The sequence below is a fragment of the Channa argus genome, chromosome 15 (genome assembly GCF_033026475.1).
Source record: "Channa argus isolate prfri chromosome 15, Channa argus male v1.0, whole genome shotgun sequence".
In the NCBI taxonomy this organism is placed as follows: Eukaryota; Metazoa; Chordata; class Actinopteri; order Anabantiformes; family Channidae; genus Channa; species Channa argus.
The window spans coordinates 22,653,060-22,674,107 of NC_090211.1; the positions used below are offsets into that span (position 1 = coordinate 22,653,060).

The 21,048-nt window shown below is 44.9% G+C and overlaps 1 protein-coding gene across 3 annotated transcripts; it reads left to right on the forward strand.

Moving 5' to 3' along the window:
- Window positions 1-2,104: 2,104 nt before the first annotated feature.
- tlcd4b (TLC domain containing 4b) lies at window positions 2,105-18,449 on the forward strand. Of its 3 annotated transcripts, none has more exons than XM_067476735.1 (7): window positions 2,110-2,437; window positions 4,831-4,983; window positions 7,642-7,731; window positions 12,992-13,050; window positions 14,281-14,375; window positions 14,583-14,656; window positions 14,980-18,449. In XM_067476735.1, exons 2-7 carry the CDS (start codon window positions 4,838-4,840, stop codon window positions 15,326-15,328), a joined length of 813 nt encoding a protein of 270 aa, XP_067332836.1. In that variant the 5' UTR covers window positions 2,110-2,437; window positions 4,831-4,837; the 3' UTR covers window positions 15,329-18,449. The 3 variants fall into 3 exon arrangements, with proteins under 3 accessions (XP_067332838.1, XP_067332836.1, XP_067332837.1); XM_067476736.1 differs by lacking the exon at window positions 2,110-2,437 and adding an exon at window positions 2,687-4,130; XM_067476737.1 differs by lacking the exon at window positions 7,642-7,731 and having other exon boundaries at window positions 2,105-2,437.
- Window positions 18,450-21,048: the final 2,599 nt, after the last annotated feature.

Genomic DNA, 21,048 nt, shown 5'->3' on the forward strand with positions numbered 1-21,048 from the left:
AAATGCTGAGTTTATTCAACTTGATATCTGTTATATGATTGATTTCTTTAGCCAATCATTCCACTTAGAAACCCAAAGTTCAATAGTCAGTCCAGGTTTTTTTACCTTTTCTAGTTTGTGGTGTTCTTCTTGTTGACATGAAGAACTTCCAGGTGCAACTCCTTCAATCATTCAGTAAAATGTCTGCGAGTATTTTTATTATTATAGAAATAAAGACGTGTATTTGATTGTTTTGTTTAAGCAGTTTTCACGCGGCAGCAAAGCATGCTGGGAAGTTGAATGAAGTGTATCATTTCAAAAACCTCAAGTCAGAACAACTCATGTTGTAAGTTTGAAAGCTTCTGAAGATGCAAGCGAACACAACGACACCTTCGTAGCAGTACACTAAACTACTAAAGTACCTATTGAGTACTTAACTCAATCTTTCCAGTGATATTTACTGAGACTGAGCTGACAGCACTGCTGCTGCTCTTTATTTCACTTGCGCGATCTGCCTCCGATCGGCTTTAATTAGCAGCTGATGTTTGTTAGATTCACACAGCTCAGATCAGATCCATCCTGCGTTTGCCTTCACACTCTGCCTTTCACTTCCTCTCTGCTGCAAAACGGGAAATTGAACAAATTTCATATCACAGACTCATTTGGTGCTTTTTGGCCTGTAATGGAGCCACGAAGGCGTCTGAATATCCGTGTGTCTGCACTCACTGCTGTGGCACAGAGTGATCCAGCTAATGTGTCTGAGCTCTCAGATCCACACAATGTGAGCTCAAGGCTACTGATATAATAGCAGGAAGCTTTCTACAACCTTGACTGAGCAACATGATGCAGAATGTGACTCATCAGCTGGGACCAACCCACTTCGAAACAAGAGGAACCAATTAGCAGGTTGCAATAGTCCCTTCTCCAGCCCTCAGGTGCCTGTTTCCTCCCACATTCCAACGCCTGTTGGACGTCCTGTTGGGGGACGAACAGGTTTCACTTGCTGTGTTTCCTCATTGTGTTCACCTGGCTGTAAAGTACAGGCACGAAAGTTAGACTTGTCATAAAAACTGGCTCTTTTTGTCACTATTGTTCCAACTTGACAGATGACAAGTGTCGTGTGCAGGACAGGCCAGTTTAAACAGGAACAAGTGCGAACAGTAAAACCAGTTTCACAGTTTACGTGGACACCTCGCTTTAACCTGTGTGTTCAACTGTTGTTACCCAGACCACTTCAGGATCTGAGAATAACACCTTTGTAACATAATTTAAAACAATGTTAAATGAAGTCCTGGTTGTTTCTAATGAGAATTGAAGAATGTAAGTTAAAGGACGCCTTCGCTGACTTTGGAACTTGCTTCTCATGGTAAATAGTCGTATATGGTTCTAGTTTGGGTAGTAAATGTACATAAATGTCCTTAAACGTCCCTCTGATTTCCCTATATAATATGATCTCTCTACTTCTAGCTGAAAAATGCCTCCAGATCACTTGGAGAAACCTTCAGTTCAGCTTATGTCATCTTTTGTAATCATGGTCAACCTGTTTCCTCCAGATGACATCATCTCAACTCCTAATGATGAAAAACTCCTCTTCTAGTGTTTCAGCAAGAAGCAAAGGACTATTTTAATACAGGGAAGTTTAAAATCATTAATTTACATTTAATTGAAGTCGCTCTTTGAGGTTTGATCGCAGCTCGTTGATCTTTTTTCCATTTCCAGCTGTTTTTCTGTAAACTCCTAATAATCCTACTGTTCAAACATGCAAACATTGGCTTTTGTTTCAGCTACAGTTTGCTCCACATTTGGACTCTGGAGCTGTGCACATTTCTAATTTGTGCAGAACCAAAAACCCTGAGAGGAAACGCTGTAAATATGAAATTGAAATGTTTGTTCATTGCTACAATGTTTATTTTAAGAAACCAGCTCCTGACCTGCACATTACAGCACGAAACACGTGATTCTGCGGATTTTCTCGGGCTTTGGTGTAAATTCGCTCTGCAGCTGATGGTTTGGAGGAAGAGCAGCAGCAGCTCCACTCACCCTCCACCAGGATTTACGGCAAACGCGCTGCTCCACGATTCACTTACTGCAGCTCATCAATAATGGAGCGGGGAGGGGGGCGGGGACGTGTCGACGTCACCGTGGTTCATAGCTGTCAACGCCAAAATAAAACGCGAAAAACTTTTGTGCTGCGCTCCTCAGTGGAAGCACATGGGCGGGCGGGGAGCAGACGGGGAGCGGAGCCGTGTGTGTTCGAGTTGTGATGCTTGTTCGGCCGCGGCTTTGTGTGCGTAGCAGCGGAGGCTTTTGTCAGCGTTCCCCCGGCGCGCACCGCCGGAGCCAGGCGCCGGATCGGGTTAGCCGAGCTGCTAGCTAACGTCAACTTGGGAGAAAGTGGGGAAGACGGCGGCGAGACGAGAGCTAATCCGCCTACGGAGACCAGTTCGACGGAGAGCAGGTAACTGCCCCCCTCCACCCCCACGGAGCACATTCTCCACTCTTGGTTTTAGCGAACAAACGGCGGCGCTGCAGCGGCTCCGTGCGCCTCCGCTGCGGCACACGGGGCTCGGCTTCAGGGGCGGAGGCTGCGATTCGGCCGCCGGCTCTGCTGCTAATGTGGGGCCAGGCTGCAAGGGACACACCGCTGCTCATTGTCCTTATTCACTGTCTGCTCCTTCTGCTAACGCTGCGTTACTTAAAAAAGGCAGTGTGTGTGTGTGTGTGTGTGTGTGTGTGTGTGTGTGTGTGTGTGTGCGCGCTTAGGCGCTTTTGTGCAGTCTGCACAATGGTGTGCGCTGGTCGCTGCAGCCGGTGTGATAATGTGTGTGAGCTTCGCACAGATATAATCGGCAGTTATTTGTCAGTATTCAGGGCATGACTCAAGCCGCCTGCAGGAGGTGAAGCTGCCAAAGATCCGAGCCCTCAGAGCTGCAGCAGGGCCAGTCAGAGCCCTGTAGCAATGCGGTACAGCGAGGCCGGGTTAGGTTTCCACAGGACCTGGGGCAACTGAAGGGCTTTTATTTATGTTGGCTCGATATGTCACGGGGTCATGGTTTGCTGACAGCAGCAGGAAGGTGCAGGTCAGGAGTGGTCAGCGAAGCAGCTCTCCTGTCTGGGCTGTCAGCCGCAGTGAGGAGGAGCAGCCTGCCAGGTGAAGAACAGCCAATGAATGATTCAGGAACTCGCTGCATACGATCAACGGCTGCCGGAGACAATACAGCAAGAGGCTCTGAGGGTGGATCAGCTGAGAGGACTAGGACATTTAACAGTGGTCTGCTCTGATCCGTCCTCAGCCAGTCTGTTCTGCAGATGTTTAAAGTCTTTGTAGAGGTTCTTGAGTCTTCAGGCTTTGCTGTCCTGCAGTTCCTGACCCAGTGACTGGGGGGGAAGTGTTTTGGGGGTAGATGCTGATTTCTTACTGGTTTACAGCTTGGTTTGCACTAACTTGAATGATTTCCTGATTGCAGCTGACACCCAAACACCCAAACCTGCTCCACCACTGGTAACCAATCAGAAACATGAACCAATCAGGACGTGATTTCCTCTCACCTGTGACTTTGTTGGTCCTCGTGTTTGAATGGAGACTTTTGGAAATGACATTAATTTCGAAAATGAATGTAGTGATTCTGAAAAGTTTGGCAACTGAGTTCTGCCCAGGACCATCAAAACACGGTGAAGACACATGCTGTGAGTGGTTAGTGCCTCCACCTTACATGACCATATGAAGGTCCCAATGGACCCTGACCCCACATACAGCGTACTCTGTCTTCTCCTTGGATCTTCAGAATTGAAGCCTCCAGCTAGATGCAGGACATCCACTGTTGGTGGTCAGAGTAACTATGGTGCGAGTGTCACATGCTGCTCAGAGGCTCAACTAGTTGGACGCCTTCACTAATCCATACAATCATCTTTACCTTGCACAATCCTAATCTCCAGCTCTCTAGGAACAAGGCTTCTTTTTTTTTTAACACTTTGCATAATGTCACTGGTCAGAGTCCAGACCTGCACAGGGACAGTGTGTTGCAACAGCTCGCATTACTACAGGACAAAGCGGTCATGATGAGGACGCACTCTGCTGTGGGGAGTCTCTGAAACTCTTGCTGTGAAATCAGTTGTCTTGCTTTTCCAGATCGAAGAGAACCAGACACCAGGTCAGAACCAGGACAACTCTTCTGTTTTTGCTCCTTATTTTGGCTGTTAGGAGACGGAGGCCCAGGCAGCGAGTTGCTGATGCTCCAGGTCTGCCCTGAAACATCTGGCAGCTCAGAGCAGATCCTGAATGACTTGTTCTGGAATGTAAACGACACTGGAGAAGTGATCAGATGGAGTGGGGGGGGGGCATTGGTGTCAGTCTGCAGGGAACTGTGGAATCTCAAACTATCTGATTTCCTCTGGTTTAGAAAGTCGGGCTTCTGGTGTGTTGAGCTGAGTGACCTGTGTGTGTGTGTGTGCGTGTGTGTGACAGAAGGTTCCAGTGCATGAAGGAAGGAATGATGCAGTAAAATGGAGTGTGCTGAGCTTGTTGCTCCATCCTAACAATCCTCTTTTCTCTCCTCGCTGAGCTTTTGTTTTCTTCTCACGGATTTCTTGTGTCCTAAACAACTCTCTGTAATCCTCTTGCAGAATATGCATAATAATAAGCTCTTTTGTTCAGGCTGCATACTGTATTCTCCCTCTGCTCCTTTCCTTGCTTTAGACAGCCTCTGTCTTCAGCTGATTGTGTCTCTCATTCTCTGTCCTTTGTGGACGGGATGAACCACATCCCTCCGCTGCAGCTCGTCTCCTTTCTGAGTGACGTTCAGTCGATCGAGCCTGTCTCTGTCCATCACCTGCTCTCTCTCTGTGTCTTAGGTGAGCGATGGAGACGAGGGAGGTGATCGTGGTGGCTGGCAGCTTCGTGGGATTCCAGCTGCTCTTCTCCGTAGCCAGTCCGTGGCTTTCCACCACCATCACACCGGACTCTGGGCGGCTGCCTCCCACCAAGTTCACAGAGTGGAACTCCAGGTGTGTCCTCTCTCACCTGTTCTCACGTTTACTCAGCCTGTAAACGGTGTCACTCTCACCTGGGGACCATGTGGAAACCAGAGCTGGGTTTTATTAGCTTCATTACACCGAGCTAACAGCTGAAACATGCTTCAGGTTTTGCAACGTTGGTTTCACGTGTCGCGTTTTGGAGTTTGTCAGCTGGCGAATCTTTAAGTGCAGGCACCAAAGCATCTTTATATTTGGGCGGATTCCACTCCAGTCTCCCACAGTCCTACTGTAGACAGGAATCCTCTATTCTTCCTCCATGTTGAGTCTGTTCACCACAGTCACACGGTGCCGCAGTCTTGTCCACGTGTTAGTTTGTGGATGGTCAGACAGTTTCAGTTGCAGGAGCTGATTCAGCTGTGTGGTCATGTGGAGTTTATGCTCTTATACTGATCTTCTTACTGAATTTGTACCTTTTCACCAATGTCACAAACAAACTGAAACACTATGAGCTTCATAAAGAATGATGTGGCCCCAAAGTGCTGACTTTACAAAAGTAAAATGAAATGACCGTTTTGTAATTCAGGACCTAAGATTTTCACACATTTATCATGGAACATTTGTACAAACGGTAATGCTATAAAGTTATTATATCTGCCTTAGACTCCAACCAAGCAAGTTGGGGAGCTAATCAAAGTTAATGAATGACAGAAAGCTGTGACCAAACTCTTTGAATGTATGCAGCTCGCTGTGTGAAACGCACATGGATTCTTTACACCCGAGGTGGTCGATGTCTGAGTCCGATGATAAAGGTTGGAGACAGAGTAAACTTAAAAATCAATGTCCCGCCGTTATGTGTGTAAACAAATGACTCCAGTCACTGGTGGATTTACAGAACGTGAATTGAAGCCTGCAGAGACACATTTCTGTAGAAAGCTGTTACATCCTTACTGAACTGACCTGCTTAACAAACACCAGCGTTTCTGCTTATGTGGTTCGGTTGCATCAGGCCAACTTCTAATCACTGCACACAGATACATCTGCAAAGAGCGGGGTTAAAGTTCAAGTAGAAACCTCAGAGCTCTGTTTCTCACTGTTCCTTCTCTTTTTAAATACAGTTTACATTAGCCTGTTTGTCCAGGGTGGACTGCACAGAGTGTATTGACCAAAGAGTCGTCCAAAACAAGTCAAAAGCAGAGCGCTGGTGGTTTCAGAGTGGCCCTTCATTGCGTAACAGGCGGCTTTCAGTATGTCAGCATGTAGTTTATGTAACCACAACTTCAGTGCACAGAAAGCGAAGGCATTCACAGGGTAAGCTCAGGGTCACATGTCTAATGTTAAACACAGCTGCAGGAGCTCCAAGTAATGTGCTGCCTTTCTTCATCTGTCCTCTTCTTACTTCTGTATATTTTTTGACCACACATAATCAGGAAGCAGAGAATAGCTTTAAGGTTCCTAACATAGCCCACAATGACGGCTATTTAACCAGGCTCCTCCATGTCCGGTCCATTCCTAAACACTTGACTCCCGTTTAGCAGTAATAATGAACCCATTCTGACAGTAGACCGTCTGTGCAGCCGGTCTTGGCTGGAGCTCAGGCCGGCAGCTGGAGCCTGTGGACAGAACCACTGAGCCGCAGAGGCTGTGATTGTGTGGAGATGAGAGCCACTAGACCTCTGAAGTATCTGCTGACTGCCACTACAGAGGTCAGAGGTGACGCTGTTTCAGGGCCGTTAGGAAACGAGGTGGACACAGGAACATTTCTACCTCTATTCTTCCTAAAAGGGTTGAAATTATGTTTCATCTGTCTCGATGCAATTAGCTTTTATTTTCCTGTTTTTTAAAGTAAAATAAAGATCTTCTTTCTGAACAAGTTCAGAAACGGTGATAAATACCACACCACACTGAAGAAGAGAAGAAAACAATCAGCTACTTGATGAAGGTAAAGGCTACAGGAGCATCTCTGAGCAGCTCCATGTTCCTGGGAACACAGCTGCTCATGTTCTCAACAGGTTTAAGGTCCATGGGAGCCGAGCTGAGTCCAGACAAGCTGAACTCCATGATCCAGTTCCAACAGTCGCAGCAGATGGAAGAGGATCCATTAAAAACTGAGTGGAGTTTGTTCAAATACAGATGAGCCACAATCCCACTGTGGACAAGGTCTGTTTTAGAGCTGCTTCACTGCAGGAAACCGTCAAAGCAGTGAGGAGATGGAGGCATTCTGGATAGAAACTAACTGCCCATTGTCAGACTCTGTCTCAGGATCATGATCCAGACATGAAAGCACCAAGCACTGAAGAGAAGTCCTGATCTTCATCCAGTTGAATGTCTGAGTTTGAAGAAGGAGCCATCAGAGCTGAAAGAACTGGATCAATTTGATCAACAAGTCTTAATAAGAGACGCGAAAAACTTGTGCAATGAGCTAAAAAAACATATAATTATTATACTTATTGCTCCAAGTGGTTTTGTTTTTGCTATTTGAATTTGTTTTACTATTTAATGTCACATTAAAATTCAAAAACATCTGGTTTTTTTTTTCTCTTTAAATGTGTAAAGTTCCAACATCTTCATGGTGCAGAAACAGATGAGACATCCGCAGATACTGGATACACAACCTGACTGTAAACTCCAGCATGTTTAATGACGTGTGTGTGTGTGTGTGTGTGTGTGTGTGTGTGTGTGTGTTTCCAGGTTGGTGTCGACTGTCCATGCTCTGATCGTGGGTTTGTTCTGTCTGTACATCCTGTGGTTCGATGACGCCGTCAACGCCAACCCTGTCTGGTAAGAGCGATGTCAGTGGAACATAAGAGCTCAAGTGTGTAAACCCTGAGTTTACCCCAGTCCAGCAAAACTACAAATGTAGGTTGGGAAAACCCTTGTGTGAATGCAGGAGGTGTTTTTTTTTTTTTTTTTTTTAGTAGACCTCTGTCCTTTTACATCAGAAGCTGTCATCGGCTAAATGCGCGACATGTCCAACAGTCCTGGAACGTCCTCCTTCCGTTAGACAGAAACAGATTTCTGCTGCTGCACTTTCACAGTCTGTTTCTCAGTGGATTGATGAGGAGTCTGGTTTATAGACCTGTTTCTTTTCTGTCCATCTTCTGCCCTAATGAATGAATCCTGACAATGAGATGTGGACGTTTCTGTCCCTCACTTCTCACCTACTTTCTACAGAACTTCCTTTTTCCTGTGTCTTGCTTCCTCTTTGCCTCTGCAGCAGAGTGATGAAAATTCCTCCCACAAGGCTTCTTTTCATAGAAAACACCAGCCCCCCCCCCCCCCCCCCCCCCCCCCCCCGCTTCTCTCTTCATGCTGAACCCCCACCCCACCCCACATCTATGGCTGTCGACTCAATGCAGCATACCTCCCTCGCTCTTATTGTCTCTGTGTTGGCCCCCGGCCGCCATCGCTGCTGGAGAGGACAGAAAAAAGGGGGTCAGAGGAGTTCCCTCCCCCCTCCTTCCCAGTGTCCAGGTGCTTGGTGTCTTGGCCTCTTATCCAAGACTCTTTTAACCCTTTGAGGGCTGCTTCAGATCTGGTTCCAACTTTAGAACTAGCAATTTGCTTTTTAATAGCCTGAGCTCAGCCAGAAAAAATGGTTCCAGATCAGCACCTGGTTCAGAACCCAGACCCACTTGCACCAGGAAATGGGGGTTGGATTATCTTGACCAAGTAGACCAAAAATAGGTCTGAGCTTGATTTATTTGATTTCATTCACCACAGTTAATACCAGGGAGCTACAGGGGTCCACAGGTCCAGGAAAAAGTCTAAAAAAAAAGTCTTATATTCACGATTACTAACAAAAGGCATTAAAGTATTCGTTTTTTAAGTTCACATTGACCAGGTACTAAATTTATTTATTTTTCATTTCCCATGAATTCCATCTGGCACCTGTCCATTGTAAGTTTGGCCTTAAATGTAATTTTAAATTCGGCTTGTTTGTCCGTGTACACAGCCTGTTGGCAGCTAAAGCACAAAGATGAAGTTTGTTACACACGGTGTCTGATCGCTGAGAGCAGCACAAATGTGATGGATCAGTGGTGTTTTGATTCCAGCATAAACTGGAATCAGGGCCAAGACTTGTACGGAGACTTAGTGATGTATACAGTCCAATAAGCACATGGCTCTGAACCATCACTAGCACCAAGTTCATGTGGGTCAAAAAGGGGGATTTGTCTTTATGAACGTTATGAAACAGTCGTCTCTTTGTGGAAATAGTTCCTGTGCTTAGATTTCTCAGCTTATCCCCTTCATCCACAGTAAAACTCTCAGCAACACTGGTGTCTGGTTGTGTTGTAGCATCATTAAGACGTGTCACAAACGGCAGCATTGTTCTCCCTGCTGCTCTCAGCAGTGCTGCATTGTTCCCAGCCGCTTTCAGCACGTCGCTCAGGCCGCCACTGCCGCCTTGGCTGCTATCATAATCCATTCAGTGCAGCTCTCAGCTCCTGGCCTCTGCTGCAGTCTTCGATTGTCTTATCAGGACGTGAACTGAACACATGCAGGGCCCTAAGAGGAGCATGTACGACTACGCCTTACAGTGGGCGCAAACACAATGGGACTTGTGTGAATAATAGATCTGCTCTCAGTCTTAAAATACATCGAGCACATGTATTTGTTTTCCCTTCACCCTTTTATAGCCAGTTTTCTTGGATGTGCCATCTTCCCTATTTCTCTCGGCTGTAGTCCACCACATGCTCAATGGTTTGGCTGATTCTTGAGCTCCTGATCCATCCTGAGTGCAGACAGCATCTCCTCAATGAAAATTACTCGTCCACACAGCAATAACTTTTCAAAAAATTAACTTTTTACAAAAAATAAAATTCTCAGCAGACAGACGCGCAAGTGACCTTCAGCGTGATGACCAACAGGCAGTTATTCTGAAAAACACCTGAACGTGTGGACAGACGATCGTGGTCTGGACTGGACTGGACTGAATACGTTTAGGCCGACAAACTGGATTACAGGATTTGGATTGGGCCAAAAAAGCAAAAATTTTTTATTTTTATAATTTTTGGGAACTTTTTTTTTTCAGTAAGTTTATTTCTACAACTCACACAAATAGGTCAACGTCTTTCAGTTTCATATACTTCAGTCAGCAGCTCAAGACAAAACGAGACGTAGAAATTCCTGAAATTATGAAAAATATTTTTTAAAAAGGAAAAGACTTATTCAGCAGGTCTTAACTACTTTGTTTGTACATAGTACAAGTAGAGGATGTACTTGTACTACGTACACACAAAGTAGTAAACATTGCGTCAAATCACTGGTTTGTTCCCCTGATCAGTTTAAACGTATTAGTCCAGTGCTGTTATCACACTTCCTGCGTAAAAAAAGTTTTTCTGGGCCAAATTCCAGTCGCCTAACGAAACGTACAGGGAGAGGAGGTCATGGCTTTAATGTACATTTAATTAGCTGAAGCACAACTGGTCTTCTGTGGTTATCAGGAGGCCTTTGGACTCTGACAGCTGCCTGCAGACTGTCACGTTATCACTGAGGTTCAATATTTACAGAAAGTGATCCAGCTGATTGGTGTCTTATGAAACACAAGATTAGATACATAAACATAGAACAAATCATCTATTACTGACAAAGCTGCTGCTTCCATGTGAACTTGCAGTCAGTGGTGGAAGAAGTACTCGGAATTTTTGCCAGGAAACCAATTTAAAACACTTACTGCTTTCAACATCCCACAGATGCAAAAAGTTAACAAAACGTCTTAACAAAAACACCCAAAAACTAGATTATTAATGCAGCTGTTTGAGATGGAGTTTAGCAGTGGAAAGATAAATTATTTAGTTTTTGTTTTTTTGGAAAATATTCATATATATTTAACAGTCTGGGATTCGATCAATAATTGTAACCAAACTGAAACTATTATTATGTTTTTCTATATTGGGGCTAAATAAGTACAGTGGTCACTATTTCTTCTTGTATAAGGTTATTTAATATAATAATGTATTCATTTTGTAGAGTGTAGTAATATTTTTATACTATTTTTTTAATTTATAGTTATTATTCACAGCACATGTACAGTTTTTATAAGTCATTTGCAGCAAATGTGCACTGTTTATTTTTATTTCCTCTGTCTTTACTTCTTGAAGAAAGGTTTGTTTTCCAAGATCTGAAAGGTATTTTAGCCGCTTCAGTGACTCATTATGAGGCTTGTGAGCTCCCAGCAGCCCTTTCTGCTCTGAAGGGGACTGTGAGTCAGGGTAAAGATTAAACGGGCTGGTTTCAAACTTTATTTATTTTCTAGTAATAATGTTTATCGCTTGCATTAATCTGATACAAAGAATTACTGAGGTTATCAGGCAAAGTTCCTGGAGATAAAGCCAGTCAGGCTTAAAGGAGACTAAAGCTGCTTTAACACCTTCACTACCTGCTTTAGTCCACATTGGTGTAACTCTGTGTCCAACACTAATTGTTCTAAATAGTGAGCTTCTATTATGCAGGTCTGAGCACAGCAATCGCACTCGGGTACAAACTAGATCGGTCCCTTTGCTGCATGTGGTCTCAGCCTGGTCCCAAGCTGCAGATTTTCACACAGTGTGACACAGGGAGTTCTAGAGGTTTCCGTATAGTCAGCATCTGCTGCAGGGTTTTGGATCATCGCCCAGATCACCACGGTTGTGCTGTTGTTTCAGAGATAGAAAGAGGCAGAGGTGGAAAGAGAGGAACCCTAGAGGAAAGCTGATCAAGTTGGCATCCAAATCGAGCTGTTTCTATCCCTATAGCTCATATACACTTTACAAGTTGAGTGCTGGTCTGATGATCACCTGGTCTGGGAAAGGTGAGCCACCGTACAGTAGATATAGATATGTGTGTGTGCTCCTGGGGTCCTGTTACACCTGCACTCGGCCTGTCACCTGCTACCTGCTACCTGATACATGTGACTAATCTAAGGATTACTTACTTAGGATTGAATGTCTGATGAAGCAGAAACACTTTCATTGTTAAATTGATGGCATTTGCAAGGACACAGAAGGGTCACGGGAGCAGGTCGGTGCGTTACTGTTACCGTCCTTATCAGAATAGCATCAGGTTCTGGGTGAAGGGCCGCACTTCCATCACACTCACACTCCTGTATTTGTTGCATCAGTAGATGATTCTTCAAACACATGAAGGCAGCAGGAATCCAACATTCATGACTTGCAAGTTGTCAAATAGTGAAACACACCAGATCTGTTCTACCCCCTCAAACAGTGATCATTAAACAAGCAAGAAGTAAATCTTTTCTTCCGAAGGCCTGGAAAAGCCCAACTGCACACTTCATCTCTAAAACCTCTCATCCCTCAAACCTGTATGTCCTTGGTCTTCATTTGAGGCTGCCACCCTCAAAGATCTCTAACCAGGTTACCAGTAGGTTTGAGTTCAGTACACAGTTGTACCCAGTGGTATTTTGAAACCCCAAGTCCACATGTCATGCAAAAGTCATTTTGACAACCCCAGGGACCCTGGTCACCTCAAAAGGTCTTTGTGAATGATGCAGTCTTGTTGGAACAAGATATCTTGGGGTTGGAGCCAAAGGCTTCCTCTCTCTGTATCCTTCTGCAGGTATTCACAGCTTTGGAACTTTGTTTCCAGTGTGCAGCTACTTTTCAGAGGGTTATTTATTTTTTTCTGTTCTTTATCTGACTTGAGGGTCCAAGGATGAAGGGTACCAGCAAACCGTCATCGGGCCACTAGAAGCATATAAATAAACTTTGGTTTGACCTGAGCAGGGTCAGTTTTCCCAGAATCAGTGTTTTTCATGTCCATCCTCGGCGGTTGGTGGATGGGTCAGCGTGGCCCCTCTGACCACAGAACACTCAGTATCAGCAGAGGTGTTTGAACAGGTTAGTCTGACAAACTAATGAAGTGTTGCTCAGTCACCTATTAATAATGACCACAGGTGCAGATTGATGCTTTAGTTTCATTAGAGGAGAGATTTTCTAAATTGATTGTGTGTGTTCATCAGTCCCCACACAGACCCCGATGATGAACAAGTCTCTAAAGGTCGCTGTGTTCAAATGACTTCAGTCTGTGTTCTGTTCCACAGGGGGGAGCCCAGTCTGGTCAAACTCAACGTAGCCATAACCTGTGGTTACCTCCTCTATGGTGAGTTTTTTTTTTTTTCTCTCTGTGCTGATCATTTCCTCCTATTTGTCTTGGAAACTCAAAGGGCAGAAGGTCTTTGACTCTGAAGTGATGATGGCGCAACACCATCACAACACAAATGCGTGACTGGTTCATTAGGTAGCAGGTGGACGTCAGCAGTCTTTAGTCACCTCAGTAACAGACATCAATTTTTTTCATGTATATATGATATGAAATTGTGTCCTGGAGGCTTTAGTGGGAGGAAAAGTGGTTTGGTTTGAAATTGGAGAAGTTAGAATAAAGAAAAGAATTTAAAGGGGCAAAACAAATTCCTTTAAATACACTAATTTTAATGCACATTAGTTGGTTAGTACAATTATTTCATCAGAAATGAAATAAATTTTTAATTCTGTAAGTGGATGTTTTTACAACTTTTACATTTAAAATAAATTTCATTATCTGACTAAAACCCCAATAAGAAAAAAAATGTGTAAAATGTAAATAAAAGCAGAATTCAGAGATTTGCTAATTTTATTAACTTTTTTTACAATTTCATGGAAAATATTAGCTCATTCTGAATTAGATGGCAGCAGCATATGTTACTGGCCTGGTGCCAATTAATCTATTTAGTTGTCAAATGCTCCTCCATTCATTTTTGATTTGCAGAAATTACTTTTCCAGCCTTTTGTTGCATCTGTTCCAACTTTTTTTGAGATGTGTTGCTGCCATCAAATTCAAAATGAGCTCATATCTTCCATGAAATGGTAAAATGTCTCAGTTTCAACATCTTATATGTTATGTTCTATTATGAATAAAATATGGCTTGATGAGATTTGCAAATCATTGCATTCTGTTTTTATTTACATTTTTCACATTGAGTTTTATACTCTATTATTTTTGTTGCTTCTGATGATGAAGGAACATTTGTACCAGCTGGATGTGTCTATTATAATAATAATAATAATAATAATAATAATAATATGTTAAGTTTAGCGTTTGGCTCTACTGAATGACATGTAGCAGCACCCAACTGTATGAACACATATATTTGTAATGGACAAGGTTCATACAGTATTAGATTGTGTCCAATCATGACCTTTCAGTTAGTGCTGCCAAAGTGCGTGGTGCTGATCGTGGTCGGCTTCCTGATCTCAGATCAGCATCAGAGGAAACAGCTGACAGAGTGATGTGTCTGTACACTGACAGTTTTCCGCCTTGTCTCTGTATAACTGTCCTCCTGTCTGTCCTCAGACCTGGTGCTGCTGACCTGTAACTGGAGCACTATGGGCGACGGCTTCTTTGTTTGTCACCACTTGGCGGCGCTCTACGCATACGGATATGTGCTGGTGAGGCTCCTTCTTACTGTCTGCAATCAGTTTGACTTGTTTTATTTTAAATCTGTGCACAGGGTTATTGTCCTGTGTTTTTGGCCCCTTTTTATTGTGTTAATTCTCATTTCTACTGTAGACGTTATTCAGCCTTGTCTCATTATCAGTCGTCTCTGCAGTAGGCAGCTGCATTGTTTACTTACTTGCTTACTTGTGTCCTTGCAGACGCGTGGCGTGCTGCCCTACTTTGCCAACTTTCGTCTCATTTCAGAGTTATCGACGCCATTTGTCAACCAGAGGTAAGTCCTTCTGAATAATCCGATATCTGCCAACTAGCTGGATGGAAGAAGTGCTCAGTGTTTCAGTGGAAATACTCATATTCAGAATCCTTCTTGATCAAACATGTCCACATTGAAGTAGTAATTGTGCAGTAAATTTTATTGATTGATTTTTTTTTTTTGTCAATGGATTTATACAACAGGTTCTCAGTAACCTGAGTATTTCATGTTTTTTTTTATTGTTCATTCGAAATAGAAATATCTGTGTGTACAACTACTTCAAAATTGTAATTTCCTTCACTGGCCTCTGCTCTGACATGTCTGACCCCCAACTCTCCCCCCAGGTGGTTCTTCGAGGCATTGAAGTACCCCCGCTCACACCGGCTGGTAGTTTTAAATGGCGTTGCCATGGCGGTGGTCTTCTTCCTGGTGCGTATCGCTGTCATGCCTTCTTACTGGGCAAGAGTCTTCGCTACCTTCGGCACTCCAGACTTTGAGCGGCTAGGCTTGGGCGCCCAGGTGGCCTGGATCACGTCCTGCATCGCCCTGGATGTCCTCAACACCGTCTGGATGTACAAGATCGCCCGCGGCTGCTACAGGGTCCTGACAGGGAGGGGAGGTGGGCGGAAGGTGAAAGTAGGAGAAGACGTGTCTTCCTCGGACGGGAAACACGCCAACAACCACACAGACTAGAGACGTGTGGAGCAAAGGATTTGTAGAAATAAGCAGGGAGGGGGCTGGATACCAGGAACCTCCCAGCCCCCATGTTGCTATAGTCTGTGTCCCCTCCTCACCCACCCCAACCTCACCACCCGACTCCCAGTGTTGGTCCTTGATCTCGTCAGCTGGTGGAGCAGGCTGCGAGTCTCTAGGTCCTGACCTGGCGACTCCCTCAGGCACCAGCCTCTGCATCCTGCTGGGTGATCAGTGCCCCCAACACCACTACCACAATTTCTATACAGCCCCATCCTCTGAAGTGCCTGTGAAAGACAGGAAAGCAATAATCATGGAGGATCACACGCAGAACTTCTCCACCAACCCCCCACACTCAGTGTTAATAGGGCTCTTGTCTTAAACTCACAGACCTCACAGACAGAGACAGACAGAAACCACCATAATGCCTCTTCTACAGTATCACCTGCTGTGGCCTCCTGCCTCGATCACCAGCCAAGCCCCTCCAGCTCCTGAGGATCCGGATTGTGCAGCAGGAGGGACTCGCGTCGCAGAGGACGGCTTTTGGCTTCTTGGTGTTTCTGTGGTTACTGGGACGTCGCGCTGCACCCGTCGCCTCGCTGGGCGGTGCTGCACGGTCCAGCTCTGGTGTTCCCTCTCCCCGGCCTCACGCATTTTTGTCACACGCTCCCTTATCAGTTCATAGCCACATTTTTTTTTTCTTCATACTGTAAAGACTAATTTTAGCCTTTAAAACATGATCCGTCTCGTCCCCGCCGGTTCACAGGGACTCGTCCCTCTCTGCTAACCCCGCCCATGGCCAGTGCGGTGAAATGCCACTTTTCTCCCCGTCCATTTATCTGCTCTGTTCTCAGTGACACTGAGAATCCAACGGATGAAGGAAACAGGACAAGAGTTCACGCACAGCGAAGCATTGGAGCTCGAGTGTTTCTGTCTAATTGGATTCAGTTGGATGCTCTGATCTGCATGTCAGTTTTGTTTTCTCCCCCCACCCCGTAGTGCATGGTGACACTCACTGTGATGCCTTAGTGGATAGTGTAGATAGATGACGAATATCTAAATATGAACTAATGCTGACAGTGTGTCAGCCCGGAGCAAACTCAATGCATGCCCCTCCCCCCTTGCATGTCTGTACAGTAGCTGTACAGGGACAGCTCTTCTCCATGGCTTCAATCATTCATTCATTCCTGTTGTTGTACAGTCTGCCGTGAGCAGACGCTAACACCCACAGAGCTGAAATCAGGACAGACAGAAACACAGGAAGACAACGAGAACAGAAGTTTACAAAGGAAACATTTGTACTCAGAACTCCGCCCGTTTAGCTCCACACTCATCATAATGGACAGATTTCAAACTTGGAACCTCGCGAAATCAAAAACTCAAAGCGCTTCCACCCTCCGCTTAAACGGCAGGTGGAGCAGAATGTCCCTTGCGCTGATGAAGGCTGCGTCAGAGAACAGACCCACTAAGAAAACATGATGACTATGATGTGACACTTGTTCAGGTTCCATACACTAATGTGAGGAAGGTCATGGCCTCCTCATCGTTCCACACGTAGCCTGTGTTTTTCTCTTTATTATTTTGTTTTCAGCACATAAAGCACATCACTGTTTACTTTCATGGACCTGCCAACGTTTTGCGACTCAACAAAATGCAAATGTTTGTTTGGCCAAATCTTTATTGTAAATCAAAAGCTTTCACTGTAATTTCATGCATTCTTGACCTCATTACAGTGCCAGTGTAGACACAGTGAAGCCTGCAGCAGCCACGCACCTTCGTCCTTTAAATCCACACGTCCAGGTTTTCGCTCGGGTCCCTCTGGAGACCAATGTGATGTCCAATCTGTTCTCCTTTAAGTCTTTGTATCACTGCTTCCACGGACAGATGGAATAGTGTGAGAACGTGTGGTGGAACTTAAAGCACATGCCCTGTGGTGCAATAACTCAGTGACGTCCTGTGTCTCTGTCTGTCCACACTGAGGAGAGGCTGCAGTAAATTGTGCCTTTACACACGGTGGATGTGATGCATTCACATTTGGATTAGCATGACCTTTCTAATGTAGTACCCAGTGATTAGCTCCTCTGTATGACACTTGTATACTCTGTGTATATATTTTTGTAATCTGCCTGCACAATGATTAATCTGGCCAAGTATTATAATCCAAAGCAGATCCTCTCGGGGAGCCTCCTTTTTCTGTGGGCCCTGTTTGTCTCTGTGAATGTTGCAGTGGCATTAAGTGGAGTCACAGGTGAACACAATGGAATTCACAGCATATATATATATATTTGAATATAAGCTCCTTTGCGTGTGCAGGAATAGGCACTTCTCCGGCCTCCTGAGCTCCAAACTGTGAATAGTTGTAGAGAAAATCGAATGTTGCTCAGTGAACAGCAGCGTGGGAGATTCCACTGCTGCTCTTTGGTGCACAAAATAAAAAAATTAAAAAATGCACACTGCGCGTTGCCCGTTTGGAGTTTTGTACTCGTCAGGATTTTCTACCGTGATGTCCGAGCTGTTTGCAAATCAACACAATGAGTTGTTTAGTCCACAAATTTGACACAATGATGATCTGAAGTATCAGGTTAGAACAACCACATTGCCTTGGTTTCTCTTTGGAGGCCAACACGTTAAAATCTGTATATCATCAGGATATATAAGAATCACCTGGAACACCTGTTGTGTGAGCTCTTAGGTACGTTCTAACAAAGCTGCATTCCTCTGGTCTTCTCAAGGTTTGGCCCTCTTTTTGTTCTTAAATCTTTTGATTTTGAGTTTGATCCTCAGACGGATTGAATGTCCGCATCACGAATGAGTGGAAAACCAGATGCCAATTTATTTCCTTTTGAATGACTTTGCCAGTGTGGCTTACGTTCTTTCCCCTTTTTATGTGTCTTTTAAAGCAGTTTCTTGAGCCGTTGTTGCTGTTGTTGTTTTTTCTGGAGATTTTAATGTGAAGCAGCCGACACCACACACCGGCCTTAGGGTCGCGGTCTGAGCGTTGCCTTGTGACTCAGAGTGTTGTAATCTGCAGTGACCACTACTAATGATCATGTAATTGTAGTGCTGAAAGCTGAGACTTACTTGAAAGTGTTGCTCTTCAATAAAGTTGAAGACAAGAACATGAACTGAGTCTTTGTTTTGACTTTGAAAGGTTTTTCACTTTTACTTTAGGTCTAATTCATCAGTTTTTAAGTGGGGGGGGGGGGGGGGGGGGGGGGGGGTTGGGGACCTATCGGGTCTATGCCTGGATGTAATTAGACCCCATGCCCACAGAACTCCTTCAGAAGGAAGCAGTGATGACCTTTGCCTGAGCATCACAAACCTGCAAATCAACTTTTTATTTTTTTAGACTCAGAATTTGATCAGTAAAAATGAATTTGTGCCTCAGTAGCTGTCAGATGGGCTTCATCTGTGTCCACTGTCACAGTCTGCATGTGCCACAAGTCAACTAAACGGTGGTTTAATGCATCTAAGGTTTGTGCACTGTCTTTGTAAAGTGTTTACACATCTCATGTTCAGTCCAATTCAACAAAGAACTTGTTCTACTTCCTCCTCTTCGCTCTTACTGTCTACTGCCCAGAGCTAACACCAGCTTTTGTAGTGTGCATGAGCGGAAGCGGTGCCACTTCGTGTCAAACAGAGCACTAGAGGAAAAGCGTGCACGGACCACAGCTCAACGGGCCCCTGAGACTGTTGACATTTCTGGGTTGCAAGTCAGAGTAAACGACCACAAAAGTCAGTTTCCAGTTCCTGAAAAGCAGAAAGAAACGTGTGTGTGTGTGTGTGTGTGTGTGTGTGTGTGGGGCTCCTGCTTGTTATGCTGGAGTGTGTCACAGTTTGGTAGTCGCTCGCTCTTGAGATAACATTTTAAAATTGTCTGACTTAATTTGTGTCGTACTGTCACACACACCCAATCAGTATAATCCATCCACATCCCTTCACACCTCCGGCAGGTCTCACTGTGCTGCAGTTTTCTTGTAGGTGCTCAAACACTATGGTCTGCTCCATGTATGGATTCTGTTCCTTCCTCAACAGATGGCGACGTCACTGGGACTTATTTCATTGTTTGTAATACACTTAACTTCCTGTGTGATGTTTATAATGAGTTCCAGGTGTAAACAGTCCTGTCCTGATGAACCCCCCTGAGCTCCACATGAAGGTGTGGGTGTGTGGGTGTGTGTGTGTGGGTGTGGAGATGAGCAAAAAAGGAGACTTTCAGAGTGAAATGGGGATATGAAGGAGAGAGGTGGTCTGAGCTGCAGCCTCTCTGTGATTGAAACCATCTCCTCAGGGAGAGAGCGAGTGTGCACCGATCGGTCAAAGGGGGCCTGGCCAGAGACGTGCCTGAGCAGCTTTACCAAACATGGTCACATAACAGCCTCGGTGAAGGTTCCTCCACTGCCTGCTGCAGCTCGCGCTCATAGTGTGGGCTTGACTCACACACATCATCACCTGCGTGTCGGCTACACACACACGCACCCACCTGCTACTTAAATCCAACCGTCTGTCAGCACTCGACTCCACATGAACCCACAGAGCACCCAGTGTTTACCGGGTGTCAGCTGCATTTGGGGGACGTTTGTGGGACATTTGAATGTCCACTATGTGTGTTCTCAGTCTGTTCCCTGTGAGCAGGAACCAGCAACAGTATTAAGCCACTTCTCATTATGTGATTTCAGGGATATTTCAGGAGGAATGTATGGTGAAGGTCAAAAAACTCAATCAACATTCCTGAGTGTGGACAGCTCATGAACTAAGCCAGTTTTACAAGGTGCCTAAAGCCTCGGTCGGAGACTTGGTAACAAGCAGCACCCAACTGTCACCACCCGCCCCACCTAAAGATTTCTGTCCCCGGGAGTCACGAGGGCCGGGGTTAAAGAGCGAGAAAAGGAAAAACGTGAAGACCCGCTGCTCGCATGAGTAGTGAGCTCAGCCTCTCGGGTGAAGAAATTGGCCTTAAGAGATAAAAGTTAATATTTCAAGTGTCAGATGAAGCAGAAGAAAATATTCTAGTGGTTGAAGTCATTGAAGCTTGTGCTAAAACGTGGAAGGATCTAGAGTGTCAAGCTGTCAGCTTTTCCCGAGGAGGTTTTCTGGACTGGTTCTGGGTCTTAATGCCTCACCCTCATCATCTTAAAGTCCATCTTCTTCTCCTGCTGAGATAAAGTACTTCCTGCTAACATGATTAGCTAATCATGATCTGATTAACACCACTGCACATATCAATGTGTAACTAGTGAAGTGAATCACCAGCATCTGCACTGACTGAAAGAGGAAAAAGTCCCTGAACATGAAGGAAGATGACTTAATCTGTGTGTGTGGGATCACAGCTGAACCTGTGATTGAACTGGTTTACTGACCAAATCCAGGTTTGTTTGAAGCTTCCAGTCTGACTGTAGCGACACTCTGGAATTATGATGCCATGAACTCAGAACTCTTCTACCATAAATAGCCAGACGGAGAGAGGAGAGGGGTCGGTGGGTGGAGGGAGAACCGGCTCCGAGTGGAAAGGCCCCTCCGGGTTTCTGACACTGCACTAATCTTCCTCTCGTCCTCCTCCTCTCCCTCACTTTTCCTGTTTGTGCTTTTCTGCTTCAGACTGTTTCAGTTTCATGACTTTCATGACTCACATTCATCCTGCAGCTGTGCTTTATATAGCTGTACATTCAGTGGAAGATTGAATAACTATTGGAGTATTTATTTTAAATATCTTATTATGG

Excerpts from the sequence above, each read along its gene's own strand:
- tlcd4b (XM_067476735.1), top strand. The coding sequence starts at position 4,838 with ATGGAGACGAGGGAGGTGATCGTGGTGGCTGGCAGCTTCGTGGGATTC. Across the intron at positions 7,732-12,991 it reads GTCAACGCCAACCCTGTCTG|GGGGGAGCCCAGTCTGGTCA; the intron begins GTAAGAGCGATG and ends TCTGTTCCACAG. Across the intron at positions 13,051-14,280 it reads CTGTGGTTACCTCCTCTATG|ACCTGGTGCTGCTGACCTGT; the intron begins GTGAGTTTTTTT and ends GTCTGTCCTCAG.